Source organism: Gouania willdenowi, chromosome 15, assembly GCF_900634775.1.
Source record: "Gouania willdenowi chromosome 15, fGouWil2.1, whole genome shotgun sequence".
Lineage (NCBI taxonomy): Eukaryota > Metazoa > Chordata > Actinopteri > Blenniiformes > Gobiesocidae > Gouania > Gouania willdenowi.
Window position 1 is genome coordinate 5,599,465 of NC_041058.1, and position 21,065 is coordinate 5,620,529.

At 36.7% G+C, this 21,065-nt stretch overlaps 1 protein-coding gene across 1 annotated transcript in view; it reads left to right on the plus strand.

The window, feature by feature from the left end:
• Window positions 1-21,065, plus strand: part of atrnl1a (attractin-like 1a) — a 230,695-nt gene that overhangs the window by 87,170 nt on the left and 122,460 nt on the right. The window contains exons 23-25 of the mRNA XM_028469441.1: window positions 11,927-12,021; window positions 12,972-13,050; window positions 14,984-15,141. Coding sequence (XP_028325242.1) covers window positions 11,927-12,021; window positions 12,972-13,050; window positions 14,984-15,141 — 332 coding nt within the window. The remainder of the gene's footprint in view (window positions 1-11,926; window positions 12,022-12,971; window positions 13,051-14,983; window positions 15,142-21,065) is intronic.

Below are 21,065 nucleotides of genomic sequence, written 5' to 3' on the forward strand. Positions count from 1 at the left end.
ACTGGTCTTAGCTGAGGAACAGCTGGAGATATTATATTTGGTATTTTCATGGTTTACTACCGCTTAGGTAACTATTCTGATTCGACATGTTCTTCAACAGTATTTTAGTCAAATTATCTTCAGAAAGTGACATGCTTTTGTTTGATGGGTTGTCTTGTTGACTGAAGTTTAAAAGCACTAGATGGTGCCACCACAGTGCCTTTGTCTAGCCTAGTGAAGGTTAAACAAGTGCTGGATAGAGCAGGAACTGTCACTATGGCTCCAGCTGAAGTATAATATGCCTTTTTCCACGTGTTCGACTCCATTATGCTTCGTCGTTAATGAGTCTTTATCTCCCCTGTGGTCTCAGAGGCGGGGGTTAGCCGTGTTTGAAGAAGCATACTGATATGCACACGTGTACGCACCACCGCACCGTTTCATGTACACGCACACTCAAGGAAAAGGAGGGGGATCGTGTGTGAATTACAGATTTAAAAGCCATTTCCTGACACTTTGAGGGAACGAGTTGCCGTCGTGGTGGGGGTCAATATTAGCTTTAAATGTCATTGGAAGGAAAGTGCTGATAAGAAAAGCTTCGGTTGGAAATTACAGGTAGAGTATGTGAGAAGGACTTTTATTGATTTACTTTGAAAAATATAAAGACATCTGAACAAACTGTAGATTTACTCTTGATGTGACAAAAGAACAAAGTCCAAAGTTGGCAATGCAGAAAGTTAGGATAATTAATTTTTGTGCTTTTAAAGACATTTCTGGTCTAAAACAGTGTTTCTCAAATGGGGGTACACAATTACACTACAGGGGGTACTTGAGAGAGAGACAAAGAGGGGAAATTGAACAAATAAAACCATTAAAAATATGGAAATGATCTTGATTAGAACATTAACTAAAAATACAAATCTCAGTCTTAGTCCAAAACCAGGTGGGAGATGGCCGGAAATAGAATAGAATTTATTTAAAAAGCTCGTTTAAACACAAACAAGGTTTGACCAAAGTGCTGTACAATAAAACATAAAATATAACATAAGAAATATAACATTGAACATGAAAAGAATATCGACTCACACGGTGTTAAAAGCCACAGCAAACAAATGAGTTTTTAAGAGATTTAAAAATGGGAACAGAAGAAGCCTCTTTTATGTTATATTATATCTAAATGTAGCTCGTTCCATAGCTTTGGAGCTGACACAGAGAAGCCCCAATCCCCTCTGAACTTCCTTTTTGTCCTCGGCCAGAATAGAATAGAATAGACCTTTATTGATCCCCAGAGGGGAAATTCACACATTGCAGCAACAATAGAATAGCACACAGTAAGACGTAGGATAATAGTTCAAACATACGACTGTGGGACATTCATAAATTAGCTTTATAGTTGTTTTTACAGATATTCTGAGCAAAATGTTGTAGTTGGACAAAGGGGTTCAAAAGTAAGTGAAAGGGGGCCAAAAAAGTTTGAGAACCACTGGTTTAAAACGTGTTTAGAAGCTGTAACAAAATAAAGTACGAGAGCATTTAGTTGTTTTTTTTAATCATCATTTGAGAGAGTTTATTGTTTGCTGTAATTGTACCAAAGCGAAAAGAGCTTATTATCTTGGGATTTTCATTTTAACCTATTTGAAAATTACTTCCAACATTCTATTAACCACAATTGGCTTTTGCAGTTTGGCTCTTAACCCTCCAACAGTGATGTATTGTCAGAAAACATAGTCTACACTTTAAAGAAGCGAGTCTTTAAAAGGACAGGGTCACTGTGTCCAAGCACACAATAATTACCAAGACCCAAGGCCTCCATTATCAAAGAACTATTTCACAGAGTACAGCACGTTGGTTTTATTTCCTCCATGGCTGAAACAAACCCTTTTTTTCAGACCACTTACTGAGCAATAAAAGGTCCTAAAAAAAGACTTGAACCCACCACATCTGACTCCTTAAAGGTGAACACAAAACCTCTCAAAACCATCCAACCAAACAACCAAACCCACTGCTACAAATGCATAGTTTGCATAAAGTTTGATTCCTTTATGGTAAAACTATCAAACTGAAATGCTTTTATTAACTCAACCATGTACACCACTTTAATAACTTTGGGATTGTGAAAGCTCCTCTGTGAGGAGGCTTAAGAAGGCAACAGAGCAATTCATTGATGGAGACATTTGTAAAAGTGAGTAATAAGCCGTCGTTGCTGTAGGCTTAGCATCCAAAGTGTTCTTCAGAGTTTTAAACAAGGTTGACTTTGTCAAAAAGACTTTTTGAAGACAGTTTTTCCTAGAGAGGAACTGCCACCATACTTTAATAGGTGCCTGAGGGACTGCCTCTCTTTTTTTTTTTTTTTGTACATGACACAATGAGCTGATCCAGCACAACAGTGGATGGTATTAATTGAACACTTGGGGAAGTGGTTGCCTGGTATTTGGAGAAGGGAAGTGGTGACTGGAAGGTCAAGGTTCGAATAGCACTCGGTATAATGCCAAGCAATCACAACCCCTTTGACCCAACTGTCACAATGTTCCCAAGGCTCTGCACTATGGCCTCAAACTGCTTTCCTTAGAGAATACGTTAGAATGGAGAGAATAGATTGACTATAAATTACTTATGAAGTAATGCAGTATGATTATTCAGATTATTGTTAAAACCACCGATCATTTCTTTCTAATGCTGTAAAACATGTGCTGTGCTACTTTAAAAATAGAAAGATACATTTTAGTTAGTAGGGTCGCCCTATAAAATCCACGTTAACGGAATCACGGAATCGACCAATGAAAACGGAATCCACTGTCGGGATAAAACGCCGTCATCGAGAGGCAAGGAATGTTTTTTTTATGGAGAAATGTTTTTGGGAAGCGATTAGGTGCGCCACCCACCCTGCTCAGAGTGTGTGAGCAACACGTCTCCTCAGAGCTATAGAAGATCCGTAAGAAGCAGTTGTTTGTAGTTGTGGACGAGACAATCAATACCAGGGATTGTAGAGTCTTAAACATCGTAGGTTAATTATAACTTCTGATACTGTAAAATAACTGATGTATCTTTGTGTCCGTTTATTTTTGTTTAATCATTACGTTATGGAATGATGTCATCAGGATCATTTAAATTAGATTAATTTAAATTAAGTTGATCAAAACTTCATCAATAAACCTGATCAGATACATCCTTATATGACATATTGATAATTTAAAAGGAACAGTCAGAATAATCCATGTCAGTTAACTTACAGTATATCTACCTTTTCTTTGTATCTTACTCATTATTTTAAGTTACATTTTTGTTTAATTATGGTACACAGGAGTTAATAACTAATTATTTTCTGAAAAAAAAAAAATATATAAAAAAAAAAATTGAATTTAAAAAAAATAATGCGGAAAACACGGAATTTGTTAGTTGTTAGTTATACTGCTGTACATGAGCTGAATGCAGTTCCTCTTCAGCTTTTCTTTCTACTAGGGGTGTAAAGATTTGTTTTACAAACGATTCGATAAAAGGTTGATATTAGTTAATTTAAAATGATTCGATCAAAAACGATTCAGTAACTTTTTAGCCAAAATAAAAAATGTGCTGGCTTTACCGCCAGTGCTATGTTTTGTTTTCTGCTGGCGCTTGGCAATAACGTCACAGACAGTATGGTCTTTATTATTATATGCACCTCCATATAAAGTCTGCCATGCTTAAATCCAATGCATTATTCCCTTGTTTTGATACAATCAATTGATTACCTTTTTTAAAGTGATTAATGTCATCCCGAAAGACAACTTGCCTTGCACAGATCGATGTAGTTGGATCATAGGAATATGAATCGATTCATCAATGTAATGGATGGATGTTTGGGTACCTGTGATTGTCTGTTGAAAGTAAGGATGGCTAACGAATTCTATACTTTTTTAGGTACCGACCGAATTCCTTCGGTACTACCTGGTACCGATTCACGTAAAATGAAATGGTCCCATGTTTTGGAGTGGAAGAGTAGGCCATTGAGATTTTATTACTTGCCATTTATTACCACTCAAAAGTACCAAAAATTGGTACAGTTGAGTACCGATACCGGTTAATCGATACCGAGTATCGGTTCAAATGTGAAAGGAACCCATCCCTAGTTGAAGTTGCATCCCGATTAAGCTGTGGTCGTCCCCTATCACACTGTGACTCTCTACGGGGCTACGGTATAACATATGAATATAATATAATTATAATAGTATATATAATTTTTTGATGGCATGTCATGCACACAAGCTTGACCTTTAAAAACATTACATATGTGTGGTGTGGGGATTTATTCCGACTTCAGTCGTCATATGAGAAGTGTGTGTGAGTGTGTAGCATTGTATACGTCGTCCTCTCGAGGATGAGCCTCACTGAGCTTTCTGTGCTTTGGTTCAGTTACTGGATCACCAGTCAATTGATGAAAAGCAACGTTGCTATTTAATTAGTTTGCCCCCTAGTCAAGGCTTGCATTTATGAACGGGCACTGCTAGGACAATGCTTTAATGAACCACTGTCATATTCCATCACACTCAGCTACGAGGAACGTCTAATTAGGGCCGGCTATTGAGTCTCCCACTACTTCCCACTGGGGAAAAACGGCATTCAGTTGAATTACCAGCTAACACCAGTCAGTCCCCCTGTCAGGGGTGCCTGATGCCCTAAGGCCTGCTGGGAAAGAAAGCCGAGTCATCCTAAAGAACAGCGGCTCTAGTCATCACTGCCTGCCGCACAATGAAAGGAGAAGAAATGACCAACTCCAAGTGATCAAATTACAAACCAATAGTAAAACAAATTAGCAATAAGCAATCTTTGCATAAAATATGGGAGATAATAAACTTAATTTAAAAAGCCTCAAAAGACAAATAAAGTTTGTACCTCAAAGTGGTGTTTTGCAGTAATCAGCAGTCCTGGCTAGAGGCCCTTCATTAGGCCACGGTCTGGCAGAGGAGCAAGATGCCCTCCTATTTGCTGACGGGCAGTTGTCTGCACTCATAGACAACACATACTAATTGGGTACTAACAAGCCTAAAAACATTCTATTTAATGTGTAGTAATTTGTAAGTCATAATCAGTTGGTGCATCAGGATAGTGTTTGTCACTTTGGGAGGAAAAACAGATCCTTCTTAAAAGTTATTGCTGCAGTTTGGGCTGTTGCTAATTGAAATATACCTATTTATACAAACTGTATATATACTGTATAATGCTCTAAAATACTCACCTGTTAGTGGATGAAAAAAGCAGTAAAGGAATGTTTTTCTTTGGTGTTGATGATTTAGATGTAGGTTTAATTAAAGGGTACCTGTAGTGAAAATATATTTAACAAAAAATGTGTTTAATGTATTATTAATAAACAAAATATGTGCACAAAAACACATTAAAATGACTTTGTAGAACTATTTTATACATGGGGGCATAAACTATGGAGAGCCGTCATTTTGGTCAGGATATGACGCACGTTTGTTGATTGGCATTGTTGAAGAAATAGTGCATTGTGGGAGCTAGAGGCGTAACAGGTCTGTTTACATTATGGATGATGTAGTTTTTCTATTCGCTCTCGGCTCAAAGGGGCCATGTGTAACCTCTTTCTCAGTGATAAACGTACACCATCCAGGTTGTATGTTACGAGAGGATTAAATGTCACCTTTCTCACCAACTACCTGCTCCTTGTGTGCCTTCCTGCACCCACTCAACATGCACAATCAGCCTAATGCACAGAGCTGTTGTTACCAAGAGAAACGAGCCATGGCTGAGTAGTTAGGCACAAACAAGCTAGCAACTGCGATGAAAGCTGCGTGATAGGATATCTATTATCGAGGAGCAGCACCTGACAGTGCCCTAATGAACGGGTAAGTTCTCCTGACAGAGTTCATCATTTACCCACAAGGAAATGAGAAGGAACAAGCTAGTGAGGATGCGGTTAGTGCCATGACAGCCGCCCATAGTATCCCCTGTAAGCAAAAACGTAGTCGTGCTCTGAAACGGTGCCCTCGCATACCGCTGAATTCCATTTTAAAGCTGCACTACCTGATTATTGAACCATGACAGAGGGGCATGGCTGAATTCGAACCTTAAATCCCGTCCCCCACTCTGATAATCCCTCCCAGTCTCGTCCTCTCACGACACGAAATCGCGCACGAGAGCTGAACGTGCACTACCGGTAAAACATGTCACCATGCAAAAGGATGCACACAAAATATAGCAAAATGGAACATTAGATTACCTGTCTAGAAGGAAAACAGCCACTTGCACGTCCAAAGTTAGTCAAAGACTGAAAACAAGTTTGCACCGTGCACACGCTTCACTATATATCGCGGCAGCCAATGAGGAGGCTCCTTCTTGGGCTCTGCTCACCCATCCTTTCTCTAAATCCTGTGATTGGAGCTGGAGGGGGTGACCGTCAAGACTTAGTCTTTATTAACTAAAATAATGAATTATAAGGCACAGACAGCACGCAGATGTACGATATTTTTAGAAATGATTACTTTTACGATATACTCTATGATGCTAATAAGAATATTTTTTTTTTTAATTAAAGAAAACAAATCGAGTACCCCAGCTTTAAGTGTGTATCCCGTACTGATTATATGGAGCCAACATCTGGCTTACTGACTTAGTGTTATTTGGCTGAGACGCAAAATAATTGTTTCTGTGGAGTTTTTCCTTTGTTGCAACCATTAGCTTTACACCCTGCCATTGTTCCGAAACTGTAGATCAACGGAACACTGTTGCCTAGCAACAGCTAACAGGATTAAACACAAGTGTGTCATAACCTGACAAAAATGGCGACTCTCCATAGTTTATATAAAAAGTCTTAATGTGTTTTAATAAAAAATGTGCAGATATTTTGTTTATTGGTAATACATGAAACACATTTTTTTTGTTATATACATTTCCACGACACGTACCCTTTAAGGCCACAGTGCAATATTGAGTCAGAAAATCCTTAAAACTCCAGTCCTTGTGTTTTCTCCCCAGTGGCTCAGTACGTTATCAAAAGCGCCTCGAGATTGTGAAAAACTGTGAACTTGTGGTGGATGCAGAGGGAATGGATATTTGCCCAAGCTGCTCTAGCGCTAACTATCAAAGAAGTTATTCTGAGTCAAAGGGTTTCCGTATACACAGGGCATTAAAGATGCTTGTTTATTGGGCTGCAGAGCCTCAGACTAGTTGTGGTGTTTTGAAACTGGGCCCAGAGCTGATTTACAAATAAATGGGCCCTAGAAGTAGACCCTGGAACAACAGAAGAGGGTGCCCAAGTAATGAAACATATTTCTCTAAAGTGCATGAGAGCAGCATGCCCTTAGAGGAACGGGAAAGTAATGCTTTGGTTTTTTATATGGAGGACAAAAGTTAGAGACACGTACAACCTGTATGTGTTTGTTTCTTCTTCAGAATGATGATGTTGGAAGGGATTAATCTCGCTTTCTTCGAAAAGTGTTGCAAATGGGAAATAATGAGTTGATAACACGCGTCAAATGCAAGTGTCGTAGGAGACTTTAATAAGATAACAATGTAGGTGAGTTCACGCTTGTTTCTGGGACATCAGATTTAACCACGACTCAGGGCCTTCCTCCTCCTCATCCTCCAGTGTTCTGCCTGTATCAGCTTCCACGATATGGTAATAAGATCACTGTGAACTCCAGGCATGAGCATGAAACATTATTATTTACCTCTTATGGGGATTGTTAATATTTCCAACAATACTTTGATATAATCTATGTAGGACTGAGGGGGCCTAAGCAAAAATGTGCCAGTGTGAACATATCAAACCTGGTTGATATTATTGTATTTAACAGCCCTGAAATAACTAAAAAACTAGCAGATGTGCAACTTTTCTCAAAGATTGAGTCTAACATCGCACATGTACAATGCTTACAGAATGGAGAAGTAACATGAAAATATATACAGTAAATATACTCAAAACTGCCTGGACATATACAGTACTTACCTCTACGATTTAAGTCGGTGTTTCTCAAATGGGGGTACGCAATGGCACTGCAAGGGTACTTGAGAGAGAGAGAGAGAGAGAGAGAGTAGAATATTAACAAATGAACGCATTAAAAATATTGTGTTTTATAATCTTAATTTTTTTGTTAAAAATGATCAGAAATATTTACAGCCGTTCAAGAAATACTTCAAATAAAGAACAAACACAAGAAGAAAGAAAAGTAGAAAGAAAATGTACATAATTAAGTAAAAAAACTGTTAACCTTTAACCAAAAAATACCAGTGCACACATTACCATGGTAAAAGATAAATGAGATAATAATAATAATAATAATTATAACTAGAACTGCACACCATTATGAAAGGGGGCCAAGCCTTCATGCTCGACTCAGCTCCCAGGTTTTGCATGGACCCCCTATGAAAGTGACCCTCTATGAAAGTGACCCTCTATGAACGTGACTCCCTATGAACTTGACCCCCTATGAAAGTGACCCCCTATGAAAGTGACCCTCTATGAAAGTGACCCCCTATGAAAGTGACCCCCTATGAACGTGAACCTGAACTTGTCTCCATGGAGACAATGGTAGAATCAACAGACATTCCATACAGTGATGGCCTTGGTTATAGCCCCCCTGCTGGCAGACAAATGTAATTTATTTGCGATCGAGGTAAGTGGAGGGGTCTGGACCAACCCTTCAAATTCCATAACCCTCCCATGCACAGTTTAGCCTGCAGCACCACTTTTACCAACGGATCCACAGCACGTTGCTACGCATACACGTAGCTCCCAGGTCTGCGGGCTTGGCCCCCTAATAATAATAAAACTATTACAACCACAGATATATACAACAGTAATAATAATACCACTATTACTACAGATTTATAACAATTGAAGCTGACACGTTACAAGTTAAAGTGATGAATTATACAGGAATGATTTCCTGTGGCGTTCTGTGGAGCATCATGGTGGGATGAGCCTGGTGCTGAAGGTGCTTCTGTGACTGACCAGCACATCATGCACACCAAGATGGCCTTCACCTTGGTCAGGCTCCTCCTCTCTGTCACCACTGTTAAATAGTCCAGTTCAATTCCCACAATGTCACTGGCCTTGTTGATGAGTCTGTGACCTTCAGTCTGCTCCCCCAGCAAACAACAGCGTAGAGGATCGCACTCACCACCACAGACTCATAAAACATCTTCAGCATTTTTCTGCAGACGTTGAAGGACCTCAGACGTCTTAGGAAGTAGAGGCGGCTTTGGCTCTTCCTGTAGAGGGAGTCGGTGTTCTTCTCTCAGTCCAACGTGGTCCAACATTAGGTGGGAGATGACTGGAAATGATTAAAAAAACTGTAGAAATAAATGTATTTACAAGGCACCAAATACTGTTTCATTCCACTTATTTACAAAAGGAGGTTAATTAAAATGTGTGTTATCACTAATTAATTCCACCATTTTGCTCTATAGCAGTGGTTCTTAACTGGTCTCACCCTGGGACCCACATTTTTCCACGGTAATTAAATCGCGACACACTTTTTTTTTAGAATTCAACCAAATTCAGTTTTTCAAAAATAGCTGTTGAAAAACACGTAGATATTTGTTTTTTAAAACATAAATTCATATATTTTCATGTGCAACATGCATTTCACACTATGCCTGCCAAAAGAAAAGTTTATTTCAAAATAAAAGACAAGTCCATCATGAGAGACATTAAGTAGGCTATTATTTATTTTTGACCAGCTGTCTGCGACTCACCCACGTTTGGGTTCTGACCCACCAGTTGAGAATCGCTGCTCTAAAGTTGTTTTTTTTAAAATATTCTGAGAAAAATGTTGAAATCAGACAAAGGGGGTACTTGGATTCAGAAATAAGAGAATAGGGGGTAAAAAAAAAAGCAATTTACGTGACAAGTTTAAATCCCTCACTGCACTTTAAAAAAAACACACAGCACTCTATTTTAAAAAAGAAGAGTTCAAGAGCAGCTGCGTCTGGTTTTAAAGATGCTGGAGACAAAAGGTTTCATCAATAAGTAGAAGATCATTTTCTGGGTAAAAAAAAAGATGTAAAAGGTTGAAATTGTCGGTTTACGAACATTGTCGAAAAAGGTTTGTAGATGGATGCACAGAAGTGTTTTCCCTTCATTCTTACCGTGACTTATACAAACTCATTTCTGGTATTTACACAGACATAAAGTTGCACAAATAAAGAATGAAGTGATATCATGGAGAATACCAGGAACAAAAATGGTGTCGAGCCAATTACTACCGACTTTGTCTGGCAAAGAAACACAAGAAATCACAGTAAAAATGAAGGAAATTACTTTAATGCAATTTTCGAGCGGCAATTTAAACCTTTTTTAAGAAAATGATTTTCACTTTATTGATCTATGAGGTTTACACTATGTCTTTATATGATAAAAAATCATCATTTCCAGCAGCTTTAAAGTTTATTTCAACATTCCAACTGGTTTGTAAGTAGATGCCCAATTTATCCTGATGGGAATTTACAATCAACCCTGGAGGATGTTTTACTACAGAACATGCTTGAGTTAATTCAAGTTTAATACAATTGGTAAATAGTAAATGAGTTTTAACATTGAAAATGAAATAAATCCACCCATAATTTCTTCCAGATAAGCTTTGATGTAGGAAAGTGTAATACAAACTAATATTGTAGTCCACATTAAATTAGATTTAAACTAAAAGAAACTAAGTTCCTATGAGTGTTGAATAACGTTGTTCATAAGGAAACCCAAAAAAGGGCCTTTAAGTATTGTGTCATTTAACTTTGATTAAATGGTTGATTCTTACATCAGTGGGAGTTGGTTGCATGATTTCAAACCCAACTGTATCTCCATGTTCTAAAGTAATAAAAATATTCCGCAGCCGTACAGGATAAACAGTATCACTTCATTAGTGTAGTCTGCCTGATATTTTAAAGCCTTTGAGCTGATGAAATCTGATGTTTTCTAACTCAACACTAAAGCTGAACAAAACAAGGGTGATTAATGTCAAAGCTCATTTTCTTTCATTTTGTCTGTTCAAACTCATCAAGTCAGAACAGCGGAGAGGAAGGTGATTAGGATTAGGAGTATTTCTCTCTGTTTTTGTGAAATACACAAACAATTTGTGTCTTCTGGAAGATGCAAAGCTTTGTGAACATCCTCTGGCCAGTCAGTGAAACACATTAAAGCTGGTGTTAAACTAGAAAACCTGCTCAAGAAAAGTTCAAAGTGCACGACTGAGGTTGTAGCTGAATTATATACTCCAAAGGTTGTAAGACAGCTTTATTATGAGTAAATAATCATCTTTTTAGTCCTGTGCATTGTTTTAATCTTGTAGCACTTTGAGATCTGGTATCAAATGTAAAGTGCATTACAAATAAAATGTATTATTATGGTGATATTAAGAAATGTGTGCAAAAAAGTGCAGGGGTTGTCAATCTTGTGGTCAGAAACCCATTTGGGGTCACGAGACTCTTGGAGGGGGTCGCCACATGCCTTCAAGAAACAGATTTTTTTTTTTTTTCTTTTTTTTTTTTAACCATTTGGGCCCAATTTTGCTTATTTTTACCCTTTTTTTTGCAATTACACCAAACCTGCCATATTTTGACCTATTTTCATCACTTTTTCTTGCCATATTTTTGCTCCTTTTAATGCATTTTGCTACATTTCTCCCATTCCTGCCACTTCTACATCAAATTTCAATCCCTTTTCTGGACATTTTTCCACTTTCAAGACATTTTTGGCACTTATAAACCCTTTCCACCACTGTTTCCACCTACAACACTTATGTTGTCACTTTTTCATCCCATTTTATGTTTATTTTTGCCAATTTAACCACCTCCACGATTTGTAATGCCTATTATTTGCCAGTTTAAACATTTTTTTTCTGTCTTTTTAAATTTTATTTCTCACAATTTGCAACTTTTAAACAATTTCTGTGGTTTTTAAAATCCCATTTCACCACTTTTTGATCATTGTCATTTTGTCTTTTTTTTTTTTCCCGTCTAGATAACCTACTGATAGATTACCAGTTTACCTTCAGCCTTCTTCAGGAAGATGACCGACACTACTCTGCCATCAACTTCATGGCTACACCAGAACAGGTAAGTCATGTACTGTATGTTTAATCCAAACTTGTTGGTATAGGCTCACTAAATCTGGATCTCCTGGTCAGGAGTTAACAAATGATTAGGAGAAGGATTTAAAGATACAGTCAATACTTTATTTTCAACAAGCACAGTACATTGTTTATCTAGTTGCTTGTTAGAGATCCAAGAACTGTCACTTCCAGACATGTTCAGCAGCATTATTTTATAAATATGTCACTTTTTGGTTTCAAGCCACCTACTTTTTAGGCAAATTGGTCCTCCAACACTCAACAAGAGCCTCTCTCAGCTCATTGTTAGACATTTGGAACTGAAGGGAAGGAAAAAATCAAAAAATTTTATTATCCGAACATAAATTCAATCTTACGGAAAAAGATGAAAAAAAATCAACAAAAAAAATAAAAAATTAATTAGTTAATACTGAAAAAAACAAATTCTGACCAAAAAAATAATTAAGACTAAAAAGATAACGCACTAGTGGAAAAAAAAAATAAATCAATGGAAGGAGCTTGTCTCAAAATTGTAACAGATTAAAAAAATCAGGACTGGAAAAAAAAATGTTTAGATTAAAAAAAAAAAACGACCACCCTTCAAAAAAATACTAATAAAATCAAAACTAAAAAATGAAGACAAATAAAAAAAAAAAACAGACAAAAAATCATGACAAAAAAAAATGTATTAAGATTAAAAAAACTTAAAAACAGACAAATAAAAATTAAAAAAAAAAGTCAAGATCCAGACCAAAAAAAAATCATCTTATGATTTAAAAAAGTGTTCTACAATTGTTTTTTTTTCAGTGGCCCTAATCCTCTTCCATACAACCTGGCCTGCATAATAAATAAATTAAAAAAGTACATTTATTTTAATGTTTCTTGTGTTTTTTAACAGTTGTTGTTTTAATGTGCGACTATGCATTAATCATAAATACCTTCTGTTGTTTTCCACAGGCAAACAAAAACCTAGACATGTCCATCAATGCCTCCAACAACTTCAACCTCAACATCACATGGTCTTTAAGTTCAACAGGTAAACATTACCATTTGTATTTCCTTCATCAAGTTTCTAAGTGCGTTTAATAGTGACTTCACCTGAAACATACACTGTGATGTCATTTTGTCGTTGGCTATCGTGTGTCCTTTCAAAAGATAACATATTAACTGTACTTTGATTAGACTCGATGCCCACAGCTTCTACTCTGTGTGATCCTGAGTGTGTGTGTGAGTGGTTGACACAGTGTTTAATAACCCTGATAAAGTAAAGTCTGAAATATTTTTATTTGCAGCATCTGAAAAACTCAGCCTTTTGCAGAGAATTGCTGATAATGCACCCAAGGATACTAAATGTACGACTGCAGCACTGCTGGATATGTACAGTCATCAATCAGTATTAATGATCAGTGCTCTGAAAATACCTGGATGGAGATTTGCTCTCTTTAGATTAAAGGCACACTTTAATTTAAAAAGGGGAAATAAATCAGTTTTTACTTTGCATATTTGAAAAAAAAAAAAAAAAAGAGAGAGATTCTGCTCAACGGCTGCACAACTGATGCTCATTTAGGTTCTATTTGTTTCAGTGAAGGATTATTCTGTGGAGTTCAGCTTGCACACATACATTTTGTTAGCTTCCAGTAAACTCTACTCTACTCTGTATTCTATTCTATTCTATTCTATTCTATTCTATTCTATTCTCTTTTGTCGATGCAAAATGGTGCAAAGTTCTTTTTTATTATTCATATCAAATGAGCGTTGAGGAACAAAGAGATATTTCTGAACTAAATTAAACAAAGAATCAAATATGGACTATGAGAGCCAGTAGGTAACAGCTGATCAGCTGTTATATTCATAGGAGGTGTTTAGTTACACAAATTAAAATGGGTTAAAAGTGACCAAAATGGTGGAAAACGTGATGAAATGAGTTTTTTTAAAACCACTGAAATTGGTTAAAAGTTGCAAATTAGAGTGGCCAAGTGGTGAAAAGTGTCAATATTGACTTTAAAGTGGCAGAAATGGGGGGGAGGGAGACAACAATTAGGAACAATTGGCAAATAATGGGCATGAAAAATGATGAATGTGGTTAAAATAAGCATGAAATATGGTGAAAAGAGGTTAAAAGTGACAATAATTTGTCAACATATACAAGATCAGGTGGGAAAAGTGGTGGAAAGGGTTCATAAGTGCCGGAAATGTCTTAAAAGTTCAAAAAAAAAAAAAAAAAAAAATGTGTAGAAAAGGCTTTGAAATTTGATGAAATGGAAGTAATGTAACAAAAATGCATTAAAAGGAGCAAAAATATGGGAAGAAAAAGGGTTGAAAATAGGTTAAAATATAGCAAGTTTGGTGCAGTTGCAGAAAAAGGGTAAAATAATCAAAAACTGGCTCAAATTGTTCAAAAAATATTCGTAGCATCTGACGACCCGCGACCCCAAGGTTGAGAACCCCTGATGTAGATGAATTCTTCTCAACTTAGATAACGTTAATGAAGGAGCATCTGAACACAGCTTTTTACACATTTTTCCCCCCTTAGTTTACTTTGATTTGTATTTATATCGTCATATATTAAACTTATAAACTTTGTAATTTCTATGAAAACGTATTTGCTGTTTTGACCAATCATTTTCTTTAGCACATTATTCTATCTATGAAGAAATAAAAAGTTTGCAATTACAAATTTTTAGGGTTTTTTTTGAGTTTTGTTAGTTTGATGATGTAATAAAAAAGTATTAATTTACATTTTACCTAGTTTGTAATATTTTAATATTTAAACTTATTACAAAGACTGTTTACGTTGTTGGACTTAGTTTTGTTTCTCATGTAATTTGTGGTTAGTAACACCATGACACCTGAACACAACCAGCAGTAATGGCTTCTGTTGCTTTATTTTAAAGTCGTGCATTTTTCCCTGTGACCCAACCTGTCGTTCAGTGTGTGGAACGTTGATGGCGTATCTTTGCTTTTCACAGCTGGAACCATCTCAGGTGAGGAGATGCCCATCACAACGAGGACCAACATCAAGGAGCACAGAGACAGTTTCTCCTGTGAGAAGTTCAACTTCAGACTTTATCACAACATCACGTTCTACGTGTACGTTTCCAACTTTAGCTGGCCCATCAAGATCCAGGTGAGTCCTGAAAATAACAGCAAATTAAAGAATGATGATGCAGCTGTTGTGCATCAAAGGAATAAATCCACAAATTAGGCTGAAAATGCATGTTTTTACTCACAAAATAATACTAATTTCAAATGTTTAAACTAAAGAAGTTCTCCCTCCTAGATTGTTATATTATTTCCTGTTGATGTGATCACTGTACTCATTTCCCACGACCTCCTTAGGGCTCCTTTTTTTTTTTTAATTGTTAAAGTGTGAGAGCGCACAATGAAGATGGTACTGCTGTTCGTGATGATGTGTTTTATATGGACCAGATGAGAAATCTGGTGCAGCAGGTTGGATTTCTGGGAAAAGAACTCATGCAGCCAGTGGCTTAAAATCCAATTTCTAGGTTTACATGAAATTGTAAACAGTAAAGGTGGAATAACAGTTTTTGGATGTGCAGCTGTTTCACCAAAACCAATCAGAGTTCCATTAAAATGGATATTTGTAGGGAAGGCAGAGTGAAAATGAGGTAAATATTTGCGTCATGTCTACTAAACCTAAAAAAAGCCACATTTACCATATTTTTTCATGAAAACTGGACTAAAAGAAGATTGTTTAAACGCTTTGTGGAAGAGGATCAGCAGGTGAAGTCTGCCCCCCTGTGTGCGCTGAGAACAATTTCCTCAGAGAGATACTGGAGAGACGCACACGGACATGACGTTTATATTGACCTCAGTCCACACACTTTAGGCAAAAAATATCACATTAAAATAAATTAAAATTAACGATAGAAACGCTTTAAAAAAATTCTTCAAAATGACTAAATGTTGTCCCTTGTCTGTTTATTATGTCAATTTTACCTATAATTTATCACATTACAGATACAATCCTAAGCACATTTGTAAATGTTTAAGGAACTATTCACAAAACCAAAAAAGTGGTATCAGTCATAACGTGGGCTTTTTTTTTAAGTAGTTTTATTTTGTTTAAATTGTTTAAATAATCTGTTGTGATGTGTTGTATGGCTATTATGCCTAAATGACATCTTAAGCTTGTTTAATACTTTATTTTCAGATTAACACATTTTGCTGCGGCACAAATCCACTCAGATTTGCGTACACCAGGTCAGACCTGACGTGAGATCTGATCGTAGCTTACGATCACATCAAAAATTAAATGAAATTAAATACCAAAGCTTTTGTGGATATGGTCGAACGCACGTCGCACGCTCAGATCTAAACGTACGAACGGTTCATTAATGAGGGCCAATGTGAAGACATTTTTTGGGAAAATGTAAAAAAAAAATATTAACCTACAAAAAGATTGCGGCTCATGTTAGCCCAGCTTAATCCAGGGATCTTTCCTTTATTCCCACACATCCAGCAGGAATCCCAGAAACCTTAGTTTTTTTTCCTTCATCCTTGGCTCCTTCCTGCAGTATTTTAACTCGGGGAGAGTTTACAGGATGTAACAGTAAATGTTCCGTATCAATAAATCAGACGAGTGTTCCGATGGGTGTAAAACGTAAATGTGTGTGGTGATTATCATCCTCTCCAGTTGTCAGCAGCTGTCTCCCTACTAAACATATAGCCCTGACAGCACAAAAAACTATCAACATAAACTATTCTGGAAAGTGTTTGGCAAATCTGCCATCACATTTAATGATCTCTGAGTTTTTCACCGTCTCTTCATCAATTTTCCCAGCGCTGGATGAAATCTCCAGGCAACACACACACACACACACACACACACTCTCTAAATATTCACACTGAGGCCTTATGATCCATTAAATTGAAGTAGACTTTTAGAGGCGATATTTTAAGATAAGTGTCATGCTGGGTTTGGACTGAGCTCTGATGAATAGAGTCAAGAAGTGACAGAATGGAGGAATTAGGGGAGAGTGACGTGGCCAGGCCGGTTGAATGATGTTAAGACGTTTGTGCAGCTAATGTACACTAAAATAAATTAACTAAATACAGCCAAAGATGGATGGATGGATGGATGGATGGATGGATGGATGGATGGGGGGAATAGGAAGGAAAACATTAGTAGTTTTTCACTCTAATTTTTGGTTAGTAATTTAAGAAAATAAGGAAATAAATTAATGCTAATGAAATATCTGTTGTAAAGTCAAACTCTCAAATCTAATGAATTAAAAATCCAAGGTTTTTTTAGTTATTCTAGAAAAAAAACACAGATTATAGACCGCGCAAACGAGGGAGCCATTTTAATGTGCCATGTTTGCACTTCCATGTAATACATGAGATATCAGTACCTGCAGGATCTTCACCCTAAATTTCCCTAATTTTGTGACAAATGTTGCATCTAATTTGTTTCAACAATTTGAGATTAAAATGACATCATGTGATATAAGCGTGGGAAAATGCTGAGCCCTGGTAAATATTTTTGAGTTTTATTGAATGTAGCTTGAATCAGAATCAGAAATATTTTATTGATTGAACATTTGCCAACTCTACCTGGGACCGTGAAATTAGAGCGCGAACTGAAGTCGGCTGCACCTGGTTTCCCTCCTCGGGTCCTGGACCAGGTCTCCACACACTATACGACTGTTTTCTGGTCCTGCTCCTGTTTTCATTCAGTCTGTGGATGTTTTAACTCATAAAAAGATGCTCATGTTTATGTTTTGTTTTGTGGTGTTACGGTCCAAATAGTATCCAGATAAACTGGTGACTGACTATCGACTAACTTCTACCATTTGATACTTTTGCAAAAACAATTAAAGCTTTTTTAAGGACAGTAAAAACATTTATTTTTGATCACAAGAAACGTGGAGCACAAGTAGATTCATTACACCACCTTGGGTTCTTTTAGTCACATATCATGTTTTAGGTAAAATATCCATTTTATTTTCCAAAATGTATTAATAATGTTTCAATTCACCAGTTCATCAGTTGTCTTTATGCGTTGCTCCTTTTTTTGTCCAGGAGTAAAATTCCGCCCCCGTCTATGGGTCCCATCTGTGTGGTGAGCTTAAAACATGAAGCTCTCGTCCATAGTTTTCTCGTAAATATCACACAAACAGAACAAGATTTGATTTTCAAATAGAAAAAACGCTGTTTGTCTGGGTTTTTTTATATTTCTGTATCTGTTCTAGTGTTAACTCAGTAAAACCAAATAACCACATGTTTATTTGTTATTTTGATTTGGTTTTCAAACAGAATAACCAAAGAACGAACAGTACACAGATTAATATACTGCTGTTCTTATGTATATTATATATATTCTGTAGTCCGTTGAAAGTCCGGGTGTATATTAGGTGTTTGGAAACATTATATTGGCAAAATAAAAAGAGCCAGCAACTCACTTCAATCCATGAATAGGCCTCACTGTGAACCGTAACAGGAAATGTGAAAATCCTGCAACAATTTCAATTGGCAAAAAATAAAAAAATTGAGTTCAAATGATTAGATGCATAGTCAGTTCTCCCCCTTCCTGTTTCTGGTGTCTGGCAGTCTTTAAGGTTTTCACTTTCGAACCCATCACCTATCAACCAATAAGTGTCTCTTTTTTATTTTATTTTACTCCTGTTATGTTTACACGGAGCCATTTACTGGCTGATGCATCTCATATATTACACCATAACCTTTAGCTTATGAGTTTTCTTCAGATCATGATGTGTAAAGGTTGAATTTAATGTGAAACATCATTTGAAACATAATCCCAGTCATCTGGTCTTATCTCAGTGGTCGTGCGGTGCATAAATGTCAGGTTCAGATTCGTCGCATCCAGCACCTCGTTACCAGACGTTTGTCCATCGATCGCTATAGACGCTCATATGCATTTCCCATTAATGCTGCATTATCAGCCCTCCATATATCTGTGGGTAGAAAGGTGATATTGTATTAAGTGAGACGAGGCTTATCTGTGTGTGTAACAGGAGAAGCACTCACAGTCCACTCATGTGACCTTGGTGGCTTTAGACGCCAGAATAGCGCAAACAAGAGAAACTGTCCGGAGAATTGATAATAACCTGGTTTGATGCGTTTGTTGTAAATGACCTAGACACACACACACACACACACACACACGTATGACTCAAAGCTTCATCCTTCTACAGCAACAGTCGACAGATCGGGAAATGTGGAATTCATTACTCCCTGTGGATTGTATTTCAAGGTTTTTTTTTCGAAAGGTCATTCGTGACCTTTCGCCTCAGTTCAAGCTCTCGTTCTTTTACACTTTGCACAGATTTGCACAAATGAGCAACTAGAGACACGTCTTCAAAAGAAGTGTCCATCCAAGAATAATGGTGTGTCTACTGTGATTAATTTCTTGGGGCAGCCATTCTTCTTGTTCTGAAAGAAACCATGTGACAATCTATTCAACAAGCGTTCTTACGTGGACTACTGGTTTACCTACTGATTTACCCTTTGAACATAATAAGACCCTCATATACGTGTATTCAACTTTAGTTTGGCTACTTTTAATCTTTACTCCAATGGACAACTGGAGTGTTTTAAAGTTTCTAAATGGATAGGTCTAATGACGGGACATGTTTATATGGTTAAAATTAGATTGATTTGATGGTATTGAGGCGGGTTTTACAGATTTCTATGTTTATAACATATAAATAGCCATTTTAAATCATATTGAATGATTAAATCTACTTTATGTAAATGTAACTAAGCCTTAATGTGGAAAAATCATGATGTTAACTGTTTGAATAGGATCATTTTTGGTATCTAAAGTACTTTAACCATACAAAATGTGATACATTAATTTAACGATTAGTACCAAAAGTGGATTAACGTTAGACACTTTTCTTGTATCAGCCATCACGTTATCTCTTCTCTCAGGTTTAGTTTCCTTCTTTGAGGAAAAGATGATTTAAGACTTAAAAGTGTTTGTCTAAATGTGTGTGTGTGTGTGTGTGTGTGTGTGTGTGTGTGTGTGTGTGTGTGTGTGTGTGTGTGTGTGTGTGTGTGTGTGTGTGTGTGTGTGTGTGTGTGTGTGTGTGTGTGTGTGTGTGTGTGTGTGTGTGTGTGTGTGTGTGTTAAATGCATGAGTTATAATCACATGCTGTAATGTCATGAAAAGGCGATGAGCTAATTAGACACAAATAACTTAAAAAGCCCAGTCATAGTCACATCTCCAACAAAGGCTTTGGCTGTTTTCAAAATGTCACACTCTGTACTATACACTGTAAACTCAATGAATACACACTATCGCTCTAAAGTTTTAGAATATTTCCAGTTATTTATTGCAATTCAAGTCGTGCAAGTCCAATGAATAGCTTTAAATGATACAAAGGTAAGTACTGAACGGCCAGAGGTTTGGTTCCCCAAAACTGACAAATAATGTACATTTCAGAATTATACAAATAGGCCTTTTTTGGGAACACACAATTTAAAGCTGTTCTGCAGCAATGAAGGTTGAATCAGCCTTGAAAGCTGGTGCTACTCATTCCTACAGGTGTTCCAACTTTTCCTGGTTACTTCCAACTCCCTCTGTCTGCATAAGAGCAGTGTTGGAACACACAGTGGTACCAGACCCTCATGAGCATCAGCTGAACAGTATTGTTCATGGATTCCATCATTTCTTTTTCAACTCAAATTCCTTATTTGTTCTATGCTTTCATTTCAGAGTGCAATGATACAATAAACTGAATCATTTTCAGTTAAAAAAAAATGGAAAAAGTGTGGTGTTCTAAAACTTTTGACCGGTAGTGTATACTGTCTATTATATATATATATTTATAGTATGATTAGGATGATGAGCATTCCTACTAAAGTATACTTCCAAGTTTCCCAAGATGCATTTGGAACCTACAACGACTAAAACCAGAATCACACTGAGGCTAAATATCTCTGTTGATTCTCCACCTTTGAAAGTTCTGAAAACATTTTAAGTGAGAAAGTGACCAAGTAGAATATCAACATGTGCACATTTGATCCATAAAACTAACATAAAACACATTACATGCCGACATT